Source organism: Leopardus geoffroyi, chromosome B4 (assembly GCF_018350155.1).
Source record: "Leopardus geoffroyi isolate Oge1 chromosome B4, O.geoffroyi_Oge1_pat1.0, whole genome shotgun sequence".
Lineage (NCBI taxonomy): Eukaryota > Metazoa > Chordata > Mammalia > Carnivora > Felidae > Leopardus > Leopardus geoffroyi.
Genome location: NC_059341.1, coordinates 122,995,694 through 123,022,993, shown reverse-complemented (window position 1 = coordinate 123,022,993; position 27,300 = coordinate 122,995,694). Strand labels below are relative to the sequence as shown.

Genomic DNA, 27,300 nt, shown 5'->3' with positions numbered 1-27,300 from the left:
TTTTTCATATGTAAACCAATCAATCTGGAGCCCTTATCTAACTCTTATACACCAAGCCAACATTCCCCCTGCCCTATATCAACTCAGGGCCAGGTACAGACAGCTACAGGCAGCTCCCATGCCTGAAAGCTCACCAGAATCATTCACACTAGCCAGGCCAGTCTTCAACTGCTTCCTCTGCCCTGCTTTTCCTTTCCCACAGAAACCCCAGTAAAGACTCTGGCCTATGCTTTCCCCTGGCTCCTGCTTCTGTCTGCCTCCTTATCAAAATCTCGTATTTTCCTGTGGCCCTGTGTGGCATGGTGTGTCCCCTTCTTTTGGGAAATGTAAGGAATAAACTCTCAATAGCATTACTCTGTCATCACTTAGTCACCTCCATAAATTAAAACCGGTGGGTACAAATGCAACAGTGAGAGCTTCCCCCACCGGCCCCTTCAAAGAAAGCAGGATCATTACTAAGCTATTTGCTGTTTTATTGGGGACGCCTAACTACCTTTAGATCTCTTCTCTTGAGGTAGCTTTCTAGAGAAGAATCCAGTTCCCTGCCAATAGGCTATAGGCCTACAACTCAACTATCTGAGTCTGGAAGTTTGAAAAGGCAAAACAATTTAAAAAAGTAGCCAAGACATTTAATTCTTAACAGATTTGAAATAATTAGGCTAAAATTCCTTCACTTAACCAAGTCCCAATAGATAATTTGTATCACTTCATGAGCGATGGGGTGGTGAGAACAGATAGGAGACATTTAATTTTATTTTCCCACTTTTATGAAGAAACACCCCACCCCTCTATTCATCCTGTAGCAGAGCAGGAAGAAATGCAAAAGAAAAATAGGAACCAAGTTCTCCTCGTTACACTTACATAAGAACTTATCCATGATAAAACTAAAGTTATTTTCTAGTGATCTGTGAAAATAAACATACTATTGAAAAATTCTTAAGATTTTTTTATTGAATGGATGTATGCAGGTGATATATATATATATATATATATATATATATATATATATATATATATCTGCCCTTTGAAATAAGTATTCATTATAGTCTACTTGTTTCACTGCCTCCAAAATTCACCATAGTAAATGAAACCTGGTAATACATTTCCAATGAAAGCCTGGAGGAAGAAGTACATACTTCAGAGGATTTCTGGCAGTTGGCCAAGACTTCTAGCTATAAATTGTTTGTAGTAGTCCTGGAAATTCAGTTATTAAACTGTGAATGGCACTGCTTATCAGGAGCTGTGGATGACTGATGAGCAGTAATCATCAAGGACCCCAGGAGGCAGAGAGAAGCAGCCAGTCTTCTTTCTGTTAACTAAAAATCACATCTAACATTACGTTTGTCTTTTTTTTTTTTTAAGAAACCAAACCAGTTTGAAAAAAAAATTTGTCACCTGGCCGACTAAGAACAAGTTCATGTTTCTGTAGTTCTATACCATCTGTATGCATGCCTACTACTTACAGATGACATACATAACCATGAAGTGAAGTGACTGTCTGGTTTTTTGGTTTTTTTCCTATCACTGGGAGCCTCTCCTCGCTCTGAAGAGGAAGGCTAGGCTGGCCAGTTGGGGACTGTGCTCAAGGGTGGCTAATTGAATGAGTTTACTCAGAATTATGAGTGTGGTCTAAATCAAAGATCAAGTGGAAGATCAAGTACGATATGGAAGCACAAGGGTCATTAGGCCCAAATGTCATTTGACAGATACTTAAGGATTTACCTTAGGTCAGTCATTGGGCCAGGGCCTTACTAGTGAATAAGGCAGAATCTCTGCCTGGAATCAACAGTCTAGTAGACATTTAGGCAAACAGGCAAGTATAAAATGGGCTAAGATAGGGGAGCCTGGGTTGCTCAGTTAGTTAAGCGCCCGACTTCAGCTCAGGTCATGATCTCACAGCTCATGAGTTCAAGCCCCACGTCGGACTCTGTACTGACAGCTCAGAGCCTGGAGCCTGCTTCAGGTTCTGTCCCTCTCTCTCTCTCTCTCTCTCTGCCCCTCCCTCACTCGCACTCTGTCTCTCCCTTTCCCAAAAATAAATAAGCATTAAAAAAAAATTCTAAAATGTGCTAAGATAAAGTGATCCGGAGATGCTAGAGAGGCATATATTCAGAGGAACAGTTAGCCTAATGTTGGTAGATCAGCTTCTCTAAAGATAGGACGATAAGGCTTCTGCTACTTGTTAGGATGAATAAAGATGCAAGAAAACCTCTCACATATGTTGTAATGATGACCAGATAAAACAAAAATCATACTTTTCCATGGGGATGTTGGAAAGCAGTGGATGGAATAAGAGCTTAATGAACTAAATTCTATAGAGATGTCTGGGTCTAGAGGGACGAAAATCACTTAGGCCTACATCCCACCCCCAAGGTTGTTAAGAAAACAGCAGTAGAGAGAATACACTAAGTCTTGCACATTCTCATGGTGCTTGGATTCCTGGGCCTTCGCTGAAGTCGAATACAAAGGCAAACCAAAATGTTCTGAAACCAGAGACCATTCCCCTCTAACTCAAATATTGACAAGATAAAGAGCTCAAGCCTTTGCAGGAGACCAGGAGTTGGGCTAATTGCAAGTGAACTCAATCTAATTAAAACTATAGCCTAGCACCAGTTCAACTCAGGTTTTGAAGGAGTTCCTCACTTAATCTCCATTGTTCCTTTTTTTTCCCCCCACCATTTCCGGAATAAAAATTAAAATTATGTAGCATCCCCAAATGTAGGCAATATAACACATAATCAAGAAAAAGCCAACAGAAGCAGACATAATAGCTGAACCAGATATGAGAATCATTAGATAAGAACTTGAAAGTGACAATTATAAATTAGTTTTAAAAAATATATACAGGGGTGCTCATTTCGGCAGCACATATACTAAAATTGGAATGATACAGAGATATGATAGCACGGCCCCTGCGCAAGGGTGACACGCAAATTCGTGAAGCTTCCATATTTTTGAGGACTTTAAGATACAAAATAGATGAACATAAGGGAAGGGGAGCAAAAATAATATAAAAACATAAAGGGGGACAAAACATAAGAGACTCTTAAACATGGAGAACAAACAGAGGGTTAATGGAGGGCTTGTGGAGGGGGGAGGGGCTAAATGGGTAAGGGGCACTAAGGAATCTACCCCTGAAATCATTGTTGTACTATATGATAACTAACTTGGTTATAAATTAAAAAATAAATTAAATAAAGTGGTTATACACACGCACACATATATACAGGGCAAGATGGGTGCAGGGAATTTCAGGAGAAAAATAGAAACTCCTAAAAATGGACATTCTTTAGAACTGAAAAATCTAAAATAAAAATTCATTGGATAAGTAGTTTTATAACAAACTGAACACTAGAAAACAAGGTATCAGTAAGTTTGAAGATAAGTCGATAAGAATTATCTACTCTGAAGCACAGGGAGAAAAAAATGAGCAGAGCATCAATGAACTTTGGACAGTGTCAAGTGATCTAACATACATGTATTTTGGAGTTCCAGAAAAGAAGAGGAAATGTGACAGAAGAAAACTTTGTTTTGAAAACATAATGGCCAAAAAATCTTCCAAAATTTAAAACATCAAACCACAGATGTGAGCTCAGCAGATTTGAAGAGGGATAAATACAAAGAAAATTACGTCCAAGTTCACAGTATTCAAACCGTTGAAAACAAGGATAAAGGAGATGAGAATAAGTAGGAGTTAGGCAGGGGTGGTCAGGGAACAAGGGAGATTGTTCTAGGCAAAGGAAACAGCATATTTAATTCCCAGAGCAATTCCTGGTTTCAAGAACTTAAAGAAATTTGGGGGAGTTAAATGGAGGGAATAGTGAGAAGTGAGGTTAGAGAGGTGAGCAAGAGCCATACAGAGGGCCTTGTAAGCACATTAAACTGAGAGAAATGAGAAGCAAAATTATATCCTGTGTAATATAATCAGGTTTGTCTTTTAAACAGTCACTATATGGCTACGATGTGTTTCAGTTGGAGCAACACAGATGGAGGCAGGAAGAGGCTATTACAGAAACCCAGGCATCAGAGAATGTTGGAACTTGAGATGTGACTGTATAGATGAAAAGTTACAACGAAGGGGATCACATTTTGGTTGGGTGGCTGTTCCTAGGTCCTATAGGTGCTAAGCTGAACAGTCAAAATCTGAGCCAAGATCTTCAAACCCCTTGATGCAAAATTCTGTCCAGGTGTCTGTCTGTTGTACCTTTTTGATGATCTAAGTGAAAAAACAAACAAACAAACAAACAAACAAACAAAAAAACACTTTCATCGGTTTTTGCCTCACTTGTAGCATTTGACATTTTATTTCATGTTTAAAGTCCTTAGGAAACAAGTTTTGTGTCCTGCTTCAGGGCATTAACCTCTCCAGCGCAGCAGGCTAAACCTGACTTAATCTTTGTATTCCCCACCAGACCTAAAGGAGAGTACCCAGGATTTAGCAGGATTTTAAAAATGTATAGGTTTTATTAACGAATGACTTTGCAATTCATATGACAGGACTAAGCAGGAATAATCTTACCCAGACTCAGTGTTTTACTTTTTTTTTTCTTTTTACCCCCTTTTAAAGACTTTACTACTAAACCTACAGTCTTGCCCCACCCCGCGCGCGCCTTTGCGTCTGACGTAGTCACAATCCCGATTTGAACTACCAATCCCAGAATGCCGCGCAAAGAGCCGGGTTCTACGGGAGCAGCGGCGTGATTGGCAAGCGGAGGCGTTTCCTTCCGGTGGGAAGGGCCCTGGAGGCGGGGACTAGGGGGAGGTGTTTGGACATTATTACCGGGTTGGGCGGGCCCGGTCTGGGAGGGGTTTGTGGGTGAGCCCTGGGTCCCCCGCCCGCTGAGGAGATGGATGAGGACGGGCTTCCTCTCATGGGGTCAGGCATAGACCTGACGAAGGTTTGTAAACGACCGAGTTGAACTTAGGCGACCTGGGAGGAGGATGGGGAAGGAAACTTCGGTTCCCAGGGACACACCACCTCTCCATATCCAACCCTGTCCCTGGCCCCGGGCCTCTCTGGTCCTGCCCTCGGGAGGGAAGAGTCCCACAGTTCACCTTAAAAAGGGGTCCCTCCTGATCCGTTTAAAGGGGTGGTGTACTTTTTCTGGTCTTTGCTTCCCGTATTAGGGGTCGCTCTACGCTCCGGTTACACGACGGCGATAGGAGCAGGTTGCGACCTCTAACCCTACCTCTTTTATATGGCCCGCAAGTTTTGTGTGTTTATGTGTGTTGCCTTTTATCTGTTAAAGTTCACGTTTGTGAATCCAAAGCGCATACTCAAACTTTGCGGCTTCTGTCATCAGACGCCCCACCCCACAGTTTAGGAAAACGAGTTAGTGACTATTCGTAGTACTTAGAGTAACTCATATAATACAGCAAAAATGCCCCGTTATTATTATATATAATTGAAGTCAAAGGGTTTGCACGGTGTACTTCCTCCTGTACAAATCATGTTTGTTTTTACATGACACAGGTGCCAGCTATTCAACAGAAAAGAACGGTGGCATTTCTAAACCAATTTGTGGTGCACACTGTACAGTTCCTCAACCGCTTTTCTACAGTTTGTGAGGAGGTAGGTCTGGTGATACTGGTTTAATGAGGAGCCTAGAAATCATCTTGTACTTTTGGAGGTGGCAAATGAGTAAAACAAGGACTGCAGTCTAGGTACTCATGTACCATGACCTCTTGTCATCCAGTTATTGGGATAACATACCTTAAATCCTCTTTGATTCTATATCATCAATCTTGCACCCCACGTCTGCTGAATTAATTTACTAGAGGCCTTTGTGAGATAGTTCAGTAAGGCTTATGTGCCTAAAGAGAACAAAAGGAATAACAGGGTTTCACAATTGAAAACATTTTTTTTAATTTTGAAATTTTACACGTTTTCGCCAGAGATGTATATTTTTACATACACATAGTTTTCAGTCTATATTAAAATTATTTTACATTTCTTGATCCAGAAGATGATTGGGGAAGTAGCCTCGAAACATAACTTTAGTATCAAATATAATTATGAAAATAATAAAAATACTGCCAGCAAATGACTTGTGAAGTGAGGACTGAGTACCTAGTTTAAGGATTAGATATCAGATTCAAGGAGCCCTGTTTTTTCTTAAAAAGCCAAAAAAAAGAGAATGGGGAAGAAAATGGGAACCCTGGGTTGAAGTTGGATTTAAAAAGGAGAAAGAGGAGTAAAATGAGATCATACACAAGTGAGTCACTAAAAATAGTATCTAGTTCATTCGGTCTTATTTATAAGGTATAGCTTTAGCAAGTAGTTTTTGTTACACGTGTTGTTATTAACAAAAATTGCATGGAGACAGGAAAACTATTTTCATTTGTATAACATCTTATTTTTGTCTAGTTAACAATCTCTAGTCAAAATCTCTTCTGCCTTCTCACTAAAACAAAAGAAAGTGAACTACGATGATAATCGATAGAGTAAGAGACTCAGTTCGTTATATTTTATCTAAGCACCAGAGGCTAGGCGCTTGCTTCCAGGAGTTTTATCTCCTACTGCTGCTTCTCTAAATGGGATATAGAATTGACTGACTAAAGAGCAGTAAGCCAAGGATTTAGTCCTTCAGTTTTTTTTGGTTTTTTTTTTTTTTTTTTCAACGTTTATTTATTTTTGGGACAGAGAGAGACAGAGCATGAACGGGGGAGGGGCAGAGAGAGAGGGAGACACAGAATCGGAAACAGGCTCCAGGCTCTGAGCCATCAGCCCAGAGCCCGACGCGGGGCTCGAACTCACGGACCGCGAGATGGTGGCCTGGCTGAAGTCGGATGCTTAACCAACTGCGCCACCCAGGCGCCCCAGTCCTTCAGTTTTTATACCAGGGTAGGGTGGAGAGAGACAATTCAAGGATCGGTAGCAGAGAGGAGCAAATACTCCATCCACATGCTCCTCCTCACCAGGTTAAAAAAATAAAACAACCAGCAAACACAGCTATGAGTGCAACTTGATTAAGCTGCCCTGAGGCAGGGATAGCCCCTCACCTTTGTAGTGCTTAACAATTTTCACTGCCTAGGAAATGAGTGCTATTTACTGAAGACTAAATCCAGTATAACAATAATCCTGTCTTGTTTATTGCTTGCTTATGCACTACCAGAGCCTCCTGATTCACTCTTTAACCCCCTCTGTTCCTCTCTCAACTTTCCCTCAACTGTTTTGAGTATTTCACTATTCCCTAGTTCTTCCCTGAACCCTAGAGAAAAGTTTGTTGACCAAAACCTCATGAAGTTTACAGGTAGTTTATCGCCTTTTTCTCCTTAATGGGTGGTGGTCTAGGGTTGACTCTAGTGACTATAACTCATTATTTACAATTCATATTTTAGCAGTTTGGATATTTATGTCAGTTATAGACTGTTGGCTTGGTGTGATGACAATAACTAATATTTATTGTGTGCTTACTCTGTAGGTATTGTACTATGAGCTCTACATGCATTTCATCATCACAGCCCAGCCCTGTGAGAGAGGTCCAATTATCTCTTTTTTAGAAATACAGAAATTGAGATGTAGAAAGATTTAAATCATTTGCTTAGTCATTTATTCATTCTTTAGGCATGTATTTGTTTACACAGTATTTATAGCTGCAATTGTTACTCGAACTTACCCACACTCACACAGCTAGAAAGTAACAGACTTGGAGTTCCAGCTCCGATCTAATAACTGTAAAAATCAAAAGTGTTTCACTCTTCTGTTATGTTGCACCTTCTGATCTGGGTAAGAGGCATGTTTACATCATTTTCAAGTGAGAGACTGCAATGAGCTATTCAAAATTTATTTTTTAGATTTGTATTCTCTTTTTTGTTATGCCATATCCTTTGATGTTATGTCTTTTTCGATATGATATGATATGATATGATATGATATATTCCAAGGACATAACATATGTATTCAAACATCAAATGCCATTTTTTTCCCTTGAGTTAAGATCAATGTGATTTTTCAAAATGGGTTGTCATTTGTCAATAGCACCTGTTAGACCTGTATTCCTTGTTTAGTTAAAGCCTTAAGCAAGAGCCAAAATTACTGTTTTCCTGAGCAAAATAGGAAACTTAGGTGCTATTTTTTGAATTGGAAATGAACGGGGGGAAAAAGAAAACCTGGGAGTTTTATCGTTGTTGTTTTTTGTTTTTCATATAATCTGGTTTGAACCAAATACAAACTGTAGCAACTTCAATCACAGCTAAACTCAAACTGGAATTAAATTTGAAACAAATGATAAGGGCTCTTTCTTCATCACTAATACTGGTTTTGCAGTTCTCTAATAAAGAGAGGAGTGAAGGGCAGCCTGGGTGCCTCAGTTAGTTGAGTGTCCAACTCTTGATTTCAGCTCAGGTCATGATCTTATGGTTCTTGAGATCCATAGAGCCCTGCTCCGGGCTTTCAGCAGAGAGGGCAGAGCCTGCATGGGATTCTCTCTCTCCCTCTGTCTCTGCCCCTCCCCTGCTCCCTTTGCATGCTCTCTCTCTCTCAAAATAAATAAATAAACTTTTTAAAAAAAGAAAGAGAAAAGTGAAAAAGTTCACTTTTAAAAAACTTTCTGGATACCAGAGTACTTTATAACTCTTCTAATGACTGAAACCAGGGTAAGGAGAAAGGTTGGAAGCCAGAGAAAGGAAAGTAGTTGAATCAGACCCAAGTTACAAAGTTCTTTCTTCACAAATCCCCAGTAAGCATTTCTATTCTGGACACTACTCAGAAAAATCTTATGGTGACCCATCGGGTGTGCAAATTTAAAATGGGATGGGGTAGGAAGTGCAGTGTAAGTTCTATGCATATCATAGATAAAACTGAGCAGAAATTTAACCTTATAATGAATTTTAAAGTTAAAGGTATTCTGTAAACAGGGCAATCATATGTGTTATTTTGACTCAGACTTGTAACGTGTAGCATACTGAGTTTTTAATCATTTTTTAAATATTCCAAACTGGTTTTTTTCTAAATTCTTTAAGAATAGGGAAAAAATGCTGGGGATTCTCACATAATGTAACAAATTTTAGAGTGCTTACCTTCGGCATCCAGTTTTTAATCCCACCATCAGACTTAACCTTCAACCAAATAATCTTGCTTAAAAACTATATTTACTGCTACAGCTTTTACAACTGCTGGGTTTAAGTGTCAGATGAAGCTTAATAAAACCACTGATTGCTTCCCTTTCTGGCTTATAGGAGATAATCAACCCAGTGTGATATACCAAGGGATCCATTATTTTAAAATGTTGTTTCTCTTTTTGAGACTTGGATATGCAAACTGGATATTTTACAAACCTGAAAAACCACAGTATTTTATTTTTGTTTCCGTGTTCAACTATTAACTCCATATTTATTTCATCTTTTTTTTTTTCACTTTAATGAAATGCACTTCTTTAGAAATAGGTAGGTGATAAATCAAGAAATTTTCAGCTTATCTGACAAACTTCAGGTACCTTGCAAATTACCCTGTTGTCCCAAATCAAGGCATTTCAGGTTTGCTTTAAATCCTTATAAAGATAGGAGTGCCTGAGTAGCTCAGGCTCAGGTCATGGTCTCAAGGTTCATGGGTTCTAGCCCCCCATCGGGCTCCGTACTTAGGGCTCTGTGCTGACAGCTTGGAGCCTGGAGCCTGCTGCAGATTCTGTGTCTCTGGCTCTCTCTGACCCTCCCCCGCTCACGCTCGCTAGCGTGTTTTCTCTCTCTCTCTCTCTCTCTCAAAAATAAACATTAAAAAAAATTAAAAAAATAATTCCAGATAAATAACATCTATTTTAGAAATTAGATCAGAATAATTTGATTACTTTTTTTTTTTTTTTTTTTTAAAGCACAGTAGCATCTTAGTTTTCATGAGAAATGGATTGATTACTTACTAGCTTTGAATAACAAAATTTCTATCTATGCAGTGCCTGGGAATTTTCCATCTTGGTGTGCATATTTTTAATTTTATATATATATATATGTATATATATATATGTATATATATGTATATAATTTTTTTTTAAGAAAGGTTTTAGGTTTACGGCAAAACTAAGCAGAAAGCATTGAGTTCCCATGTGCTCCTTGCCTCCCAGAGTTCACCAACCACAACTTCTGTGGTTATCAACATTCCCATCAGTGTTGTACATTTGTTACAATGTACACTGACACATTATCATCACCCAGAGTCTATGGCATCATGTTCTAACAATGTATGATTCTTTCAAACAATGTAAAAATTCTTTCTTTGAAAGATAGTTACTATCTTTGTATCTCGATTTGGAGTGTTTAAGTTCAGATGCTTTTACTTGTATGAAAACTCAGTTTTCTGTTCTTTAAAATTGGCATGATAATCATTCCTACTTTATGCATTTGGTGTGAGATTTCAAATTTTTTTTTAATGTTTTTTTATTTTTGAGACAGAGAGACAGAGCATGAACGGGGGAGGGTCAGAGAGAGGGAGACACAGAATCCGAAGCAGGCTCCAGGCTCTGAGCTGTCAGCATAGAGCCCGACTTGGGGCTCAAACTCACTGACCTTGAGATCATGACCTGAGCCAAAGTCTGAAGTTCAACCGACTGAGCTACCCAGGTGCCCCTGGTGTGAGATTTCAAATGATACATTGCATATACGGTGTAGCATATTAGGTGGATGCTGGGGCCTTTACAATGCTGGGTATTATTGCTTAAAAGTACATTTATATGGGGGCGTCTGGGTGGTTCAGTTGGTTAAGCATCCAACTTCAGCTCAGGTCATGATCTTGCGGTTCGTGAGTTCGAACTCCACATCGGGCTCTGTGCGGACACTCAGAGCCTGGAGCCTGCTTCAGATTCTGTGTCTCCCTCTCTCTCTACCCCTCCCCCGCTCACAGTCTGTGTCTGTCTCTCTCAAAAATAAATAAACATTAAAAAAAATTTTTTAAGTGCATTTATATATCTAAACAATTTTTTTTTTCAACGTTTATTTATTTTTGGGACAGAGAGAGACAGAGCATGAACGGGGGAGGGGCAGAGAGAGAGGGAGACACAGAATCGGAAACAGGCTCCAGGCTCTGAGCCATCAGCCCAGAGCCCGACGCGGGGCTCGAACTCACGGACCGCGAGACCGCGACCTGGCTGAAGTCGGACGCCCAACCGACTGCGCCACCCAGGCGCCCCTCTAAACAATTTTTAATTCATCTTTTTCTGTATTCACTTTAATCAAACCAATGCATGTATTTATAAATAAGCTAGAACTTATCTCACTTTACAAATTAATTTGTTGTAGGATTTCTGCAGTTACTAAGCTTCTCTATAAAATACTGATGAAATCTGCATAAAATGTAATTTTCTTTTTTTTTTTTTTTTTAATTTTTTTTTCCACGTTTTTATTTATTTTTGGGACAGAGAGAGACAGAGCATGAACAGGGGAGGGGCAGAGAGAGAGGGAGACACAGAATCGGAAACAGGCTCCAGGCTCTGAGCCATCAGCCCAGAGCCCGACGCGGGGCTCGAACTCACGGACCGCGAGATCATGACCTGGCTGAAGTCGGACGCTTAACCGACTGCGCCACCCAGGCGCCCCTAAAATGTAATTTTCATGACTTCCAGGAAAACACTTATAATTTAGAGAATTCATTCATATGTTTTGTAAACCAGTATTTGTATTTACATTAAAGACTTATATGAACAAATGCTAGAAATCAAAGTTAAAAGAAATGAAAGCTTTGAGTGCCGTTAAAACTAGATTCTAATGTTGGAACTAAACATTATAAAATAAAAAATTATTATAGAATAAAAAATTGTAGCTTTGTAGATACCAGGATGCTCATCTTAAAAATGTCTTGTGAAGCTCTAACTACATTGTGACTGCATTTCAGTTTTTTTTCCCTCTAAATGTGGGCAAAATGACCATTGCTTGTAGTGTTAAAATTCTGCTTGGGAGTTAGTCAGGATCTTGATAATAACCCAGAAAGAAGTCAGGATGCTGCACATCTGCCAACTGTCAATGGGCCAACTGCCTTGGACTAGGTCACTGAATATAATAATGTTTAGGATTCGGGAGTTTTAAATAAATGCTCTTATGGATCATATTTTATGGTGTTACTTTTACTTGTGTGGCTATGTATAGTGTATATACACACATGGGTAATTTAATTCTACAGAATAACTAGAGCATGGTAAGCTTTTGGTTCTGTTTTTATCTTGGATTTTGATGGTAGGTTGATTCCTTTTGCTTTTTAGTACTCTAATTTTTTCTCTGTGTTTTACTTCTTTCCAACATGAACTGCTCATCTTTTAATTTCATCTTCTTTTAATTTTCAAACTTAAAAAATTTAAATTTGGGACTAATTGTATATACTTAAGTGTTTAAGTAATTTATAAAGGCAGATCTTGTTCCAAGCTGTCTTGGGCTAATTTTTATTCTTCTTTTCTATGAAGAATTCCTTCATTCATCAACAAATAATTATTAGACTCCTGTTAAGTATCAAGTACTGCTCTGGGCATGAGGGATATAGCAGTAAACAAAAAACTCTGTCCTGGAAGAAGTTTACCTTCTGATTCCAATGATTGAATATGGCTCTGATGAGTTTGATAAGGCTGAAAATATAACTTTTGCTTATCTGTGAATACAGTTTTATAAAGTAACCATGAAGCATGCTAATGGAGGTTACAAAAATACTTAACTTGAGCTCCCATTCCTACTCATGTAAGTAAAAGTGTAGTATATTAGAAAATGACTAATATTTAAACCATCACGGGTTTGTTTTTTTCAAATCTGCCCTTTGTTAACCCTTGTTAACAGCTCATTTCAGTCAGACTTTGTTCTTTTATTCTGATCTTTCTTTTCCAGAAACTGGCAGACCTTTCTCTTCGTATCCAGCAAATTGAAACAACTCTAAATATTTTAGATGCAAAGGTTTGTATTTCTGAATAATTTATAGTATAAATTTTCTGCATATACCAACTTTCTCAGTCATACTTAACTTTAATTGAATTGGTAATGAATTCAGTTTAGCTCCTGCATCCATGAGGTGGTACATTGTTTTGTGTTTGTTTTTAATTCATTATAATTGCAAAGGAAATGATACTTATTATGAACCATTACCTGAGTCTGTTTAAATATACACATGAATTGAAATTTCTTTCATTATTCTAGCCAACAGCATGTGAATAACATGTTAACAAATTGGGCTGGTTCTATATAGTTCATTTGATGGAAAATTCACAGTTATCTCAATAGTAATCATTTGTTAACACAGTACAAATTAATAAAAGTTCACATGTCTCCAGAGCAAAATTTGGAGAAAATATCACTATTTTCTGTATTCAAATATATTGAATGCTAATGAAGAATACCAGTTTTGAGGTCAGAAATTACACAATAGAACTAACAAAAATAGAGTGTTTTGATTTGAAAATGTGCAGGTTTTGTGTTTTCCCTGATTATAAAATACTGGAGACATGAGTATATTTTTGTGACTTTGTCCTTTTTCAAAAAAAATTGATCTGAAAAAATGCTTATTGAATATTTATGAGGAAGTAAAATGGCTGACATCTTTAGCATAAGGATTAGAATGTCTCGTTCGTACTTTCTACATCTTGTGGACTTCAGCCACTATATTTCTCTCAGCACGTTTCTGTAGCTTGGGAAATATAGGATACCTGGCCTTGACCATGTTCAAGGTACTCTCCTAGCAGCCATACCTACTTATAACTATTTGGGCCATAACCACTATGCTAAGTATTGTCATCAGTCAGCAGTTCTCAGTGAATATTGCTGCTTCAGACCTTATTACCATTGTTTTTTTTCATTATTCTTCATCATGAGTATGTGTCTAATTTTAATGTTTGGGCAATTCTTGAGTTAGAATCCATGGTCACAAGTTAAGTTACTGTGTAGATAAGTTAACTTTAATCATTTCCATAACCTTAATTATTTCCATAACCATAAAATTAATCCCTAAAGTCAGCCAAACATCTGACAAATATCTATCACTGATACCAGAAAGAAATCAGAAAAGTGGGTTGGCGTGGATCTTGCAGATCCAACCTGAAATATATAACCACTGACAACATACCTACCTTTTGTATATGAAAAATAACACATTTTAGTAACATTTGGTGATAAATGTTTAAAGAAAGAAAAAAAAGGGCTGTCAGTCATTAAAATGTGATGACAAGAGTTTTGTCGTTTCCCAGATCGTTCAAATTTAAAATGTGCTGCAAAGGACTTTTTTTGTGTGATTGTTTGTGTGTGTGTGTGTGTGTGTGTGTGTGTGTGTTGTTTTGTTGTTACAAAGTATGTTTAATAAAAATCTTTTTACAATAACTTTGTGAGGTAAGTTTTCTTATCCCTACTTTACAGGGGAGAAAATTGAGGTCTAGGGAGATTTACAGAAGGTCACATAGCATGACTTAAACCTACACAATCTGACTCCAAAGCCCTTGCTTTTTATTCCTTGCACTAGGATTCCTTACATTTTTTAAAAATAATTCCCAGGAAAAGAAGGGCTATAAGCTAAGTTAGATTAATGATAAATTATACATAAATATTTTACTTGTGCATGACTTTCACTTTTAAATAGTTTATGGCATGGAGAATTTCAGACACCAAAGATGAGATTTTACAAACCCTATTTCTATAGGCTTAAAAACTTAAGATTGCTATTTAAAACACATACACCTAGAAATTTACGGTGTTTAAGCAGCTAATCTTATCCTCATATACCAACATTAATTTTCTTTTCTCAGTTGTCATCTATCCCAGGCCTAGATGATGTTGCATTTGAAGTTTCTACTGTAAGCGCCACTGGTATCACAAATGAATCACATTCTGAAACCACTGCAGAGAAATCACAGGTAAGTATTTGAGTTCCAGGAAACACAAGCAGATTGTCTTGGTTAAACCAGATAAACCTAGTAGCAGGTTTGAAGGAAGAAAAATGAAGATGTAAAACTTTGAATAGTAAGATTTTAAACCCCTTAAGATTGAAAATGAGGTTTGAAAAGAAGTGAGCTGTTTTATTGTTATTTTGAAGGGCTCCCTGAAGTTAATATTTTCCTTGCCTATGAAAGAGAAACTATTTATAGGACTAGAAAAAATCTCGAGCATAATAATATTCTTCAAGTTCATTGTGGACATTTTTCCTACATTATTATAATAATTGTACTTTTAAGATGTTTTATTATAAAACCTTTCAAACACACACAATAATAGAATAGTACAGTGAATACTTAAATGTCCATTACCCACCCTGATTCTCCAGTAAAGATTTTGTTACATTTGCTTCATCTATCTTTTTTGTCACTTGCTAAAGTGAATCCTGGGCATCATACCATTTCACCACTGTGTAACTCCTTGAGCATCTCTGGAAAGTTCTGGCATTTTCTTGTATAACCACAATGTCTTTATCATACACAGTATAATTAACAGAAATTCCCAAGTACCATCTAACCCCTTGTTACTCCAGGTATGCTCCCGGCACCAGCAGCATGGGCATCACCTGGGGGACTTGTCAGCAACACGGACTCTCAGGCTCCATCCCAGACCCGTTGAATCAGAATCTGTAGCATAATAAGATCCCCAGAGGATTTGTAGTCGCTCTCAAAATTTGAGAGATACTGATCTATAGATACCACGTATCTAAAAAGTATGGGTTTGGAGTTGATTTGTTCAAATCAGCATCCTAGTAAGGTCCACGCTTTGCATTTGGTTCTTATGTCTTAATATTCTTTTATGCTCTGTATACATTTCAATTTTATATTACTTTTTATTTCAAGGAATAAAAATTGTCATTGCTGCAGAACAGACGATCTCTAATGTATCTCAGTGGGGTATTAAAATTCAAAATAAAATAATCACTAAAATGGTGATCTGTCTAGTGATACTGAACAATAGACTTCTTATCTATGTGGGATTCTGCATTTGTACGTGGAGATACTTTTCACAGGATATTTTTTAGGTTATGATTACTTTGGCTGTGATGATAATGACTAAAACGTGGAGGGTACGTACTGTGTACCTATCAGGTGTGCTTCTGAGCGCTTTTCAGAAATTAACTCGTTTAATTCTCACAATAGCCCTATGAAGTAAATAACTTCACTTTACACTTCTACTTTACAGATGAGTGAAATGAGGTACACAGAGGTTAAGTAACTTGCCAAGGGTCAGAAAATAAGTGTAAAAGCTGGAATTTCAGTGCGGGCAATCTGGTGCCAAGAGTCCTTAGCTCTTATCTGCTAGACTACTGTCTCCAGCACCTGTGTTGAATTCATTAAATATACTGAACACATATGGTACGAGGCTGTGGGAGGAGGCATAAATTTAGTTATAGTCCATATTTGGAGAATGAATTAGATGACCATTTACTTAACAATTAGATATTAGAAAATTTAACATCCATTTAGTTTATATAGTAAATTTCACTATGATGACCATTGGAATATGTATAATATACAAGAAGGAATCCAGATATGTTAGAGGAGCTTAACTTTACAAGGCCCTTTCAATTAAATATGGACCATGCTTTTTCTAAAATAAGGCATGTATAAAAAATATTAAGAAAATGTTTTCACTTTACCTAGTAGTTATTCTTTGTTGGATACTAGCTGTCATATGTTTCTGTAAAATTTTTAAGTGGTATCTGTCTAATTTTGAATATTTTTCCAGGTGTTATGAGTGCTATCTACAATATGTACTTTAAAACTTTTGCAGTTGTGTTGATCCTGCCTATTTAAGGTCTCAAAAAATTGATTACAAGTAATCACAGCTAAATTTTCTAAAATTCAGAATGATTTGATACATTTTGACAATTTTATTTAAAAACCATATATTAATTCATTTGGAGAATTTATGAAGTTCTTTGGGCTTTCTGAGTTTTAAAAACTGTAGCAAAGTTGCATGTTGATTAGTTTAATAAAATACCTATTCAGCATGTTCATAATATTTAAATCAACTTCTTATTTCTTCATTGTTATTGCTATGTTTTATGTAAAATGTTTTGAAATGGACTTAAGTAGTGCTTAACACAATTTCCACTGCCATTACAGTCAATTTACCTGATAAAGGATAACAATGCAATTTCTTAACCATTCATTCATTTCAATCTCTAATCTATATGAGTCAAAGACCTAAGGTTTGCATACTGATTTTTCTGCAACTTTAATTTCATGGTTCAGATCTTATCATTACTCATAATAGAACATCCAATTGTGCAGACTGAGAATAAAATGAAGGGCAGTTGAGAGATATGATAGAGGATTTAATGGATATTTAAATAGTAAAGGTGTAAGAGCTGACATAATTAAACCTTGTTGAGATCTTGGTTATTACGCATAGTTAACAGCTGAGTTTTGAAATTCATTGGTCCCATGTGTAATTATCATTTGTTCCATTGTGCTGTTGTATGAGTTTATTGTCCATAATGTTTTTCAAAAATATACTTGGGTCATGTTTGAATTTTTTATTTAATTAAGGGTTTTGGACTTTTTGTATTTATGAATTTTAAAGATGAATAATACATATATCTACTCAGTGCCATATAACAGAAACCTAAGGGATTTGGGATGTTTTTGTTTGCTTTAGAGTTTTCAACAGGTTTAATTTATATTTGAATGATCTGAGGAAAACTTAATGTGTAATTCACATTCATATTCTAAAAACTATGAACATTTAAAGATATTTCTTGATTTGTCTACATTTCAGCATAGATATGTAGGCATACAATTGATTTCATTCTGTTCAGGAACTACCTTGTAAAGCTAATATATAGATAATGAGTGAGAATTCACAAAAATAAACATAACAAATGTTCAAGTTGATAGAAAAATCTAGAACTGTGTCAGACAGACCTATCTTTGCACTTCAGTGAAGACAGGATTCTAAAATGGACAATTTTCACTTAACACAGTACCACGCAAAGTGAGAACTGCCTATATGATAAAAGCATTTTTATCTAAAAAGACTGTTCCCCTATATTCTTTATTGTAAGTAGTATTAACATTAATAGTTCCATCAGTACCTGAAATATATAGAACTAGATAATTTTACCATAGAAATGGGCTACTCTTCCACAAATTCTCTAGGTATTGCTTTCTAAGATGTTAAAAGAATAGACTATATCCACTTATAATAAGATTACTGAATAAATGATGAATTCAATTCTATAGATGGTGGATACCTACAAAATCAATTCACTGTCTGCTAGTGTTGAATAACTGGCAAATCAAATAGTTTTATTAGCTTTTTTAGAAGTTTCGTTAAAATAATATGTCCGTCTATAATTCATGTTCTATATCTATACTCTGGGGACAGCTAAAGCAGAATTCTAATATTTTTTAATGCTATGAATATATTTGCATTTTTAAGGAACAATATAGTGTTGATATTAAGTGGAACTTCCTCTGAAATCATATTTAATTATTTGTAAATATTTGGAAACATATATCCCATAATTAAATTATTGGTATTTAAATTTAGAAATATGATTTTTTTATATTGATTGCTTTAGATTTATAAGAAGAAACATCCCTTTTTAAGTAACATAATGGACCCCTTTTGTGAATTGTCTAAAGATTTACACGCAATACTCTCTACAGCAGAACAGTTTACAAGACTCTGGACCACAGGAAAGTGAAGTAACACCAGAAAATATCTTAACTGTAGCCAAGGACCCAAGATATGCCAGATATCTCAAAATGGTTCAAGTGGTAAGCTAATTTGGTCTGTCTTCTCTGTCTAGCAGCCTCATTTGAAATTCTTAACCCTAGAGGTTTTGTTGTTACTTTTTCTGAGAAAACTGCTAAACCGAGTGACCAAGTTTTCTACTCTTCTTTCCTATGTCTAACTAATGCCCTGATAAAAGAGTAAACAGAGGTCAAATCTTTCTAGTTAAAATTGATCTCACACTTCAAATTAACGTAGTTGGATATAGATTTATGTAAATTGTTTTGCTTTACATAAAGTTATAGCAAATCTTGGATGTATCAAAGGAATGAAAGTGGACTCTTTTTTAAATCATATGGCTTTAGCTTGATTCCTGTATGCTAGTGCAGTTTATTTTTATTCTGAATTTATTTGTCAATGGCTTGGTCATAGAAAAGAGCCTAAATCTCTTGGCCATTCACGGTAGAGCTTCTACTATCATATGACTTCAGAATTCATGTTTTTTTTCTGAGAAATCATTACATGGTATGATACCAAAAAATATCTACAGTTGTCTGTACCAGCAGAAGTTGATTTCATTTTTGTGGAAAGTCCTATTGCAGTGGTTGAAGGAGCTAGCTCTTCATCATTTTTCTGTTAATTAAAAAAAATACCGTATTTATAAAATTCTATCAAGCAAAAGAGGTCATAATATTAAAGACCAGTTTTGTTTTTGATATCCATGACATTATTTATTACCAAAATAATTTAAAAACAAATACTGTCTGACATCAGAAAGAGTAGATTGTTCATTTAGAAGTAACAGAAGTGACACTGGGGAGAAGAAAGTATATTCGCTTTTCCTGGCTGTCAGAAGAAGTGGATTTATCACGTTCAAAATTCTTCATTGGCAGCCAAAAACCCTGGTCTAGACTTTAGAAAAAAATAAACCAGACTTTGAGATGCAAATATATAAAGTTCTTTAATCAGAATAAAGTAGGGCTAGTTTTGAGTGTGAATTATGATAAATAATTAAAAAAAATTTTTTTTAATATTTATTTTTGAGAGAGACACACATAGTGTGAGCAGGGGAGCAGTAATGAACTAGCAAAGAGAAGGAGGCAAAGAATCCCAAGCAGACCCCAGGCTCCAAGCTGTCAGGACAGAGCCCTACACAGCTTGAACCCACAAAACGTGAAATCATGACTTGAGCCGAAGTCAGACGCTTAACTGACTGAGCCACCCAGGCGCCCCTGATAAATATATTTATAAAGCTAGAACCCAGTAAAGCTCTGCTAAGCTTAAAGTATGGACTGCGAAAAACTGTGTTTTACTCTTTCAAACAGAAGAGGAAAACTTTCAAGATGACTCTGGAAGGCTTTTTTTTAGTCTTTTCTTACCTAACACATATAAACTATGAAATAGGAACAACCATTTGATGATACCTATAAGAATGCCTTGAAATCTTTGATAAAAAACTACATGTTAGGATAATTTTTATATTGTTGATACATTGCTTCTGATTTTATAAGAAGTTCAAAAACTCATATTTTCCTTTTCAATATAAATTCACTGTCCATTTATTCCACAATTATTTATTAAATACTCACTTTAAGGTAATATTATTAGGAATTGTCTACAGTTAGCCAGCTAAGGTTCTCAGAAATCCCTTGACATTTTTATTTTTGTTATTAATTACTTAGACAAATTTCATTGCTTTTCAGAAGCATATATATCACATGTATGTGTAAATGACTTTTTTTTTAAGTTTATTTATTTTGAGAGAGAGAGAGAGATCGCGTGTGTGCGTGTGCGCGCACACACACACACACACACACACACACGTGTGCATGTGGGGGAGGGACAGAGAGAGAGGAAGAGAGAGAATTCCCAGGCAGGCTCTCCAGTGAAGAGCCCGACACGAGGCTCAAACTCACAAACCATGATCATGACCTGAGCCAAAACCAAGAGTCAGACACTTAACCACTTAAACAACTGAGCCACCCAGGCACCCCTGTAAATGAGTCTTTAAATATTCATTTATCTAATCTTATGGCTTACCATCTCTCTAGGAATAAAAAGCCAAAGTCCTTCACAAACCTATGAGATCCTATACAATTTAGCTCCCCTATTACTCTTTTGATCTCATATCTTCACTTACTCTGCTCCAGCCAGATGTTCCTTAAATAAATATACAGTCTCCTGTCTTAGGCCTTTTACATCAGCTATTCTGCTGGAAACACTTTTCCGCAGGTTTCTTGATAGTTTCACTACTCCACTTTTTTCAGATTTTTACTCAAGTATTACCTTCTCTCTGGCCCCATTCCTTTTACCCTTCCCTGCTGTTTTTTCTTTTTTCTTTTCTTTTTTCTTCATATAACTGGCCAGTATTTTACATACTTTGTGTCTCTTCTATCACTAAAATATAAACTCCATGAGGGTAGAGAATGTTTTGTGTATTGCACTACTCTCAGTTCCTAGAATGATACCTGGCATATAGTATTTACATATGAATGAAAATGCCTACATTTTCCTCTATGTCATTTTACCTTTTGACAGGTTTGGTGATAGATTTCTTTTTTACCCCAACTCAGTGGTTTTCAGACATGAAACATTGTCAAAACATGTTACTGATTCCCATCATATAAAAAATAATCTCTAAACTTGGGACTTGGAGCTAGAGCATATATGTATTTTGAAAATAGCTCCTCTGATTAAGAGCTATTTAAAAAATATTTTACACTATGTACAACATCAATTAAAATATTTTGAGAGACAAAATAAATTTAAATAAATAAATTTAAAATTTATTTGAAAACATTTAAGAAATAATATATTGTGAGGTTTTGTTTTTAACTAATTCTGTAGCATTGCTTGGCACTTAGCTTCAGCCTTTTACTTGGCGTCACTGAGTATGAGTAGGGGCTCAATTTCTTCTGCCTCAGACTTATCCTGTTTTTGGCCCAATTTTCCTGATTTCAGTCCTTCGCCTCTCTTTTGCTTTGGTACGGGTGCTTCTAATTCCTAAACATTTCCAAAGTTCTGGAAGTGCTACTTTGTGGTATCCCCTCTTCAGGCACATAGACTTGGCCTTCCTTTGATATGCTAAGTCATCAATCACTCTTTTATCTGCTTTTAATTTTCATGCATTATGGTTCACATATATGCCTCTTAGCCATTAAAATTAGTATTTGTGTTTTATTTCTTTTTGCCTAATTATTTGGGGGTAATTCTCAAGAAGAGGGGAGCAACATCTTTACACTGCCTTCCTAAAACTGCAAGTTCATCCAAGTTAAATTTAATTTTATTGTTTTCAGTTTATTGTGCCAACCTGAATCCCAGAATCTTATTACCCAACTTTTGTTTCCTTCTCCCTATCCTGCATTTTATTCTGCAGACAAAACCACAAACCCTTCTCAATATTAGCTCCATGCTTTTCCACCTCTGATTCTAGATTCCCCTTCTCTTGATTACTACATGTCCTAATTCTAGTAATCTGACATGTTCCTTCTGAACCCACCAACACATAAAGCTAGAGGTAATATCTCCCTTCAGTGATCTGTCCAACCACTTAATTTTTTATGGGATTTATCACTCCATATCTTGTTGTTTTTATACATATTTTTATTGCCCCTGTTGAAAAGGAACCATGAGAGGAGCTACTGTATCTTGACTCATCTTTCTATTCACTTTAACACTTTATCCAGGAAGGCACTCAATATTCATTGTATGTACTATTTTATCCTGTATATTAACTCTCCTTTCCAGCTTTGTGTCATCTGGACACATATAGGTGCATTCCCATTTCTGCAAGTTACTGATTTTAAACGTTTTATAGGACCAGATCAAGAATACAGCAACTAGAGGTTTCCCTCAAGGTTGCATGAATCTACAAATCATTCTTTGGATTATTCTCATTAAGCCATACATAAATCTATCGTTTTTCCTGTTTCCTAAGAATATCATGAGTGACTGTCAAAATATCCAACCACAAATGTAGTTACATGTTTGATAGTGCCCTGGATTGTCTTTCCTTGGCACAGTCACTATCAGAGTTCCTGTCACTTCTGCATCATAATTCAGTTCTGGCTTTTTGTTTAAATTCATGTATGAAATAGCTAAATCACTTCCTTTCATTATATCCTTTATCTGTTAGAGGATGAAGTTTTCAGCAAGGTGATAGGAACTTATCAGATACTCTGATTTGAGGAAGATTAAGCTGCTGGTACATCTGGATAGCTAATGTCCCCCATGAAGCCTGTATCTTATTTTTTTTAATTTTTTTTTTAAATTTTAATGTTTTATTTATTTGAGAGAGAGAGAGAGGGAGAGAGAATGAATGAGTGGGGAAGGGGCAGAGAGAGAGGGAGACACAGACTCTGAAGCAGGCTCCAGGCTCTGAGCTGTCAGCACAGAGCCTGATGCAGGGCTCAAACTCACAAACCATGAGATCATGATGTGAGCTGAAGTTGGACGCTTGACTGACTGAGCCACCCAGGCGCCCCAAGGCTGTATCTTATGCTTGTACTTGTTCGCAACATATTTTATGAAAGCCTGATCTAAATCCTCCATCAGGTCAGGTGATCAAACTCCTTTTTATAATACAACTATTACCTTCTTTTAGCCTCACTTGGCTGGTGAGGGTGGGGGGATCCTTTATCCCACGTTTAAGAATCTCCATATATGTGTATATATATTGATTTATAGGTATCTTCCACGTTCTGTTGTAAAACATTCTAATATTTTCCTTTCAAATGCCAGCTCCCATTCATGAATTCCTTTCTATTAAGTGTTAACAATCCCTGAGATTTACTTATTTTGATTTGCAGGTTTGCTGTCTGTAAACACACACTTTTTGAGAGGAAGGGTGCTATTGGATTTGTTTTCTCTTTGTTTATATTTCTCCTCTTTAATAATTACCTGCTAGTTCTTCCACTCTATTTTTTCTCCTGTCATATTATTGTTACCCATAGTCTTTCAGTTTTAAGTGAAGATTATTTTTATACTTTGATTTCAGTTTAAAGCCCCTTGATCATACCTATGTGGGTCTTGTTAAGCATAATCTTTTGGTTCTTCTGAATGCTTATACTTTCCCAGGAGTATAATCATCTTAATGCCATAATTCATTACCTAAAATATGGTTCTTCAACAGCATCTGCATACTTAGTTGTGCTTCCTATATCCATATTCTTACAAAACTGTAACTTTAACTGAAAGAACAGATGACAATACCACCTTGCTTTAGAAAAAAATGCCTCACAGCAGTGGAAAAGAATCATTGGAGGCCCATTATAATCTGTACCATTGAATCCTTCAGTTTTTGTCATTGATGTGGGAAGAATCTACATAGCTTTGTATCTCTATACTTCAGGACAGTAAATTGCCTTCCTGCTTTCTGTTTAGTCTTCTAATCAATTATTTTGCTTTGGTGGTTTAGTTCCTTGACTGTGATTGAGAACAAACAGGATTCAGAGGGACTAGATAGAAAGAAAACTGAATCTGACCACTTCCTACAAGGAGGAGCCTAATCCCAGCTAATTTGAGAGGGTAGCTTCATTAGAAATTGCCTTTCGGGGCGCCTGGGTGGCGCAGTCGGTTAAGCATCCGACTTCAGCCAGGTCACGATCTCGCGGTCCGTGAGTTCGAGCCCCGCATCAGGCTCTGGGCTGATGGCTCAGAGCCTGGAGCCTGTTTCCGATTCTGTGTCTCCCTCTCTCTCTGCCCCTCCCCCATTCATGCTCTGTCTCTCTCTGTCCCAAAAATAAAAATAAACGTTGAAAAAAAAAAAAAAAAAAAAAAGAAATTGCCTTTCACTTTTCTACCAAAATTGTAGATTTTTATTAAAATGCCCAATTTTCCTTAACCTCAGAGGGTGACTAAGGTTTCTCTTGTTTGCCCACTACTAAAAATTTAGTTTTAGTTATTAATGTCGAGAAAGACCAATATCCACATAATCCATCAAATGAATTGTACTTCGGCTACTGGTATTATCCTGAGTAGTTTGTCATCCGTCATGCATATTGCTACATGTTGTCAAGGCTGAATTTTAGAAGCCTGCCATCCGAAATGTAGGGAATTGTTTGTATTAACAAAAGGGAAGGTGACATGGTCTCAAAAATACCTGTCTTTCTGAAAAAAAATCATTATATACCAGCAGTATAAAAATCTACTCCTAAAATCCTTCAATAATCATTTCTGCATCCTCAAGAGGGAATTAACAATGCCATAAACTCTCTCACCTCTTATGGACAATAATAGGATTTCTTTCATTTTTAATTGCCTTGATATTTTTGTCATTTAAAAATATGAGTTGCAGGGCACCTTGGTGGCTCAGTCCGTTAAGCGTCTGACTTTGGCTCAGGTCATGATCTCGCGGTTCATGAGTTTGAGCCCCGCATCAGGCTCTGCACTGACAGCTCAGAGCCTGGAACCTGCTTCAGATTCTGTATCTCCCTCTGTCCTCTCTCTGCCCCTCCCCTCCCCTCTTTCCCTCTCTCAAAAATAAACATTATATATAATATATATATATATATTATATATAATAAACATTATATTATATATATATATATATATATATATATATATATATACACACACACACACACACACACACATATGAGTTGCTGCTCCATAAGCAGAGTCTTGTACCTGTAATTCCATTTAGGTTGTTTCTTATCTTTTCCAAAGTGTAATATTCTTCCACTCAGTGTCTTAACACTTACTAGGCCCTCAACCCTCTTATAATCTGTACTCTTGCTTCCTTCCTGAATTATTGTCTAGAACCATTTCATTCTCTCTAAGACAGGGAGGAGACAAGTATTTCTCAAATCCTTCAAGCCTCTTCACTAGTATAAAAGCTTGAATTTTCTGACCATCCAGGTAGTGATCACTCACTTCAGATGAGCACTGGGTGTTGTATGGAAACCAATTTGACAATAAATTTCATATATTGAAAAAAAAAAAAAAAAGAAGACATAGAAATCCTACAAGTCACAAAAAATTCTTTTTTTTTAATTTTCAAGCTTCTTGGGTATCAGGATGAACTACAGAGTTTTTGGCTTTCTTTCTAAGCTGCCATGCAAACCTCTTCCTGGGTCCTAGCAGTCTCCTGGAATATACTTCTTTTAAATTTGCCTTGCCTCACTTGCCATATACCTGCAAATCTGTTTAAGAAACTAGACAACTAAAACTGCTTAATTATTATAAACTTCTTTGAATAGAAGCAGCCAACAGAATCTTTCAAGTGTCACAAGTACCAGTTCAACAGAGAAATAAACAGCACCTTGCTTTTTGGTCTCTATACCTTTTTCTGTCACTCCCATATTATTACCCTCTGTGAGATATAATAATGATTACATTTCCAGAAAGTATTTCTTTTTCTGTGACACAATTTGAATTACTAGGAGTACACCTAGATCTTTACTTCTGGGATACAACATGATATAGTTTCTTAGCTTTGTCATGCAGTCCTGAGTGACCTTGTCCAGGTCGTATCACCTCTCAAGGCTTCAGTTCCCTCGTACAGAAAATGAGATCTGAAGTTCTCTCTATGTTTATGATCTATTAATTGATCTCCAAATTTGAATCTCATTATTAATGAATGTTCCTGGAACACCTGCTGGCATTTTTTTGCATTTTCTGATTTTTTTTCCTTTTTCAGCAAATTTTACACAAGATTTTTCAGTGAGTAATACTGTTGTGTTCCAAATGTGGCAGATAATTGATTCTGATTTAATGTTTGTTGTCATAATAGTGCAGCACAAGCCTTTACTAAATTACATATTGCTTTTATAACTTAACTGGAATTGTGTACATAGATCACTTTTCCAACGGTTCTCCCCTTTCTACTGGCAGAACTTGGTGAATCCTTTGCCAGTAATAAATTGTGCATTGGGAAAGTCCGACTTCCACATTAAGCTAATGACTTGTATTTTTTCAAACCATATTTGCCAAAACAGTCTCTTCGGACACTTGGACTTTTTTAAAGTTCTATTTTCTTTGGCTGGCTTAAAATGTGAATTGAATAATCTCCTTGGTTTTGGTGGTTCTGATGCATCTGTTGCCAGCAGTGGATGTTGGCTTGGGGAAATGTGACTTCCATTAACTAAGGATGAAGAATCTCCCACTAATTATTAAAGATGTTCATCAGGAAGTTATGCACCTTATACATAGGAAAATAATAAAGTATGGATTAGAGTGCTCTTTAGGCCTAGTCTTTGTGAGAGTAGTTAAAGGCTTTCAAACCTTGTTTGGGGTATGACCTCAGTATAACTTCCCATGGTCTAGAGAATTCCAGGGTAGATTCCTCAGCACTGATCAATAGTATAGTCAGAAGAAGGAGCTGCTGGGGCCCCTGGGTGGCTCAGTTGGTTGAGCATCCAACTTTGGCTCGGATCATGATCTTGCAGTTTAGGGGTTTGAGCCCTACATCAGGCTTTACTCTGGCAGCGTGGAGCCTGCTTCGGATTCTCTCTCTCTATTCCCCTCCCCACTCACATTCTCTCTCTCTCAAAAATAAATACACGTAAAAATTTTTTTAAAAAGGAGGAGCTTCTGGTTCATATATAGTCAGAGTTGTGGAAAGCACTGGTACAGATTTACTTTATGATATTTGTATTTTCATTGTTTTCTGACTCGGTATTATATTAACATGTGTTTTGTTCCCTAAAGTTGACTAATCAATATCAAGGTCAGTACTTTTTGAATACATAAAGG

The 27,300-nt window shown here is 36.6% G+C and overlaps 1 protein-coding gene and 1 non-coding gene across 7 annotated transcripts in view; both read left to right on the top strand.

Annotated features, from left to right (window-relative positions):
* The first annotated feature begins 2,849 nt into the window (after positions 1-2,849).
* LOC123592273 lies at positions 2,850-2,956 on the top strand. Its single transcript, XR_006709671.1, has one exon. It is a non-coding gene; the product is annotated as a U6 spliceosomal RNA (small nuclear RNA).
* A 1,811-nt stretch (positions 2,957-4,767) lies between these two features.
* The window catches only part of WASHC3 (WASH complex subunit 3), a 93,016-nt gene continuing 70,483 nt past the window's right edge, over positions 4,768-27,300 (top strand). For 4 of the 6 annotated variants that reach the window (XR_006708966.1, XM_045464239.1, XM_045464236.1 and 1 more), the window contains exons 1-5: positions 4,768-4,898; positions 5,474-5,572; positions 12,793-12,858; positions 14,694-14,801; positions 18,540-18,650. Coding sequence is in view for 5 of the 6 variants with exons in the window: in XM_045464239.1 (XP_045320195.1) it covers positions 4,848-4,898; positions 5,474-5,572; positions 12,793-12,858; positions 14,694-14,801; positions 18,540-18,650 (435 nt within the window). In the remaining variant the exon portion in view is untranslated. The remainder of the gene's footprint in view (positions 4,899-5,473; positions 5,573-12,792; positions 12,859-14,693; positions 14,802-18,539; positions 18,651-27,300) is intronic. The other 2 variants (XM_045464237.1, XM_045464240.1) reach the window with 2 other exon arrangements.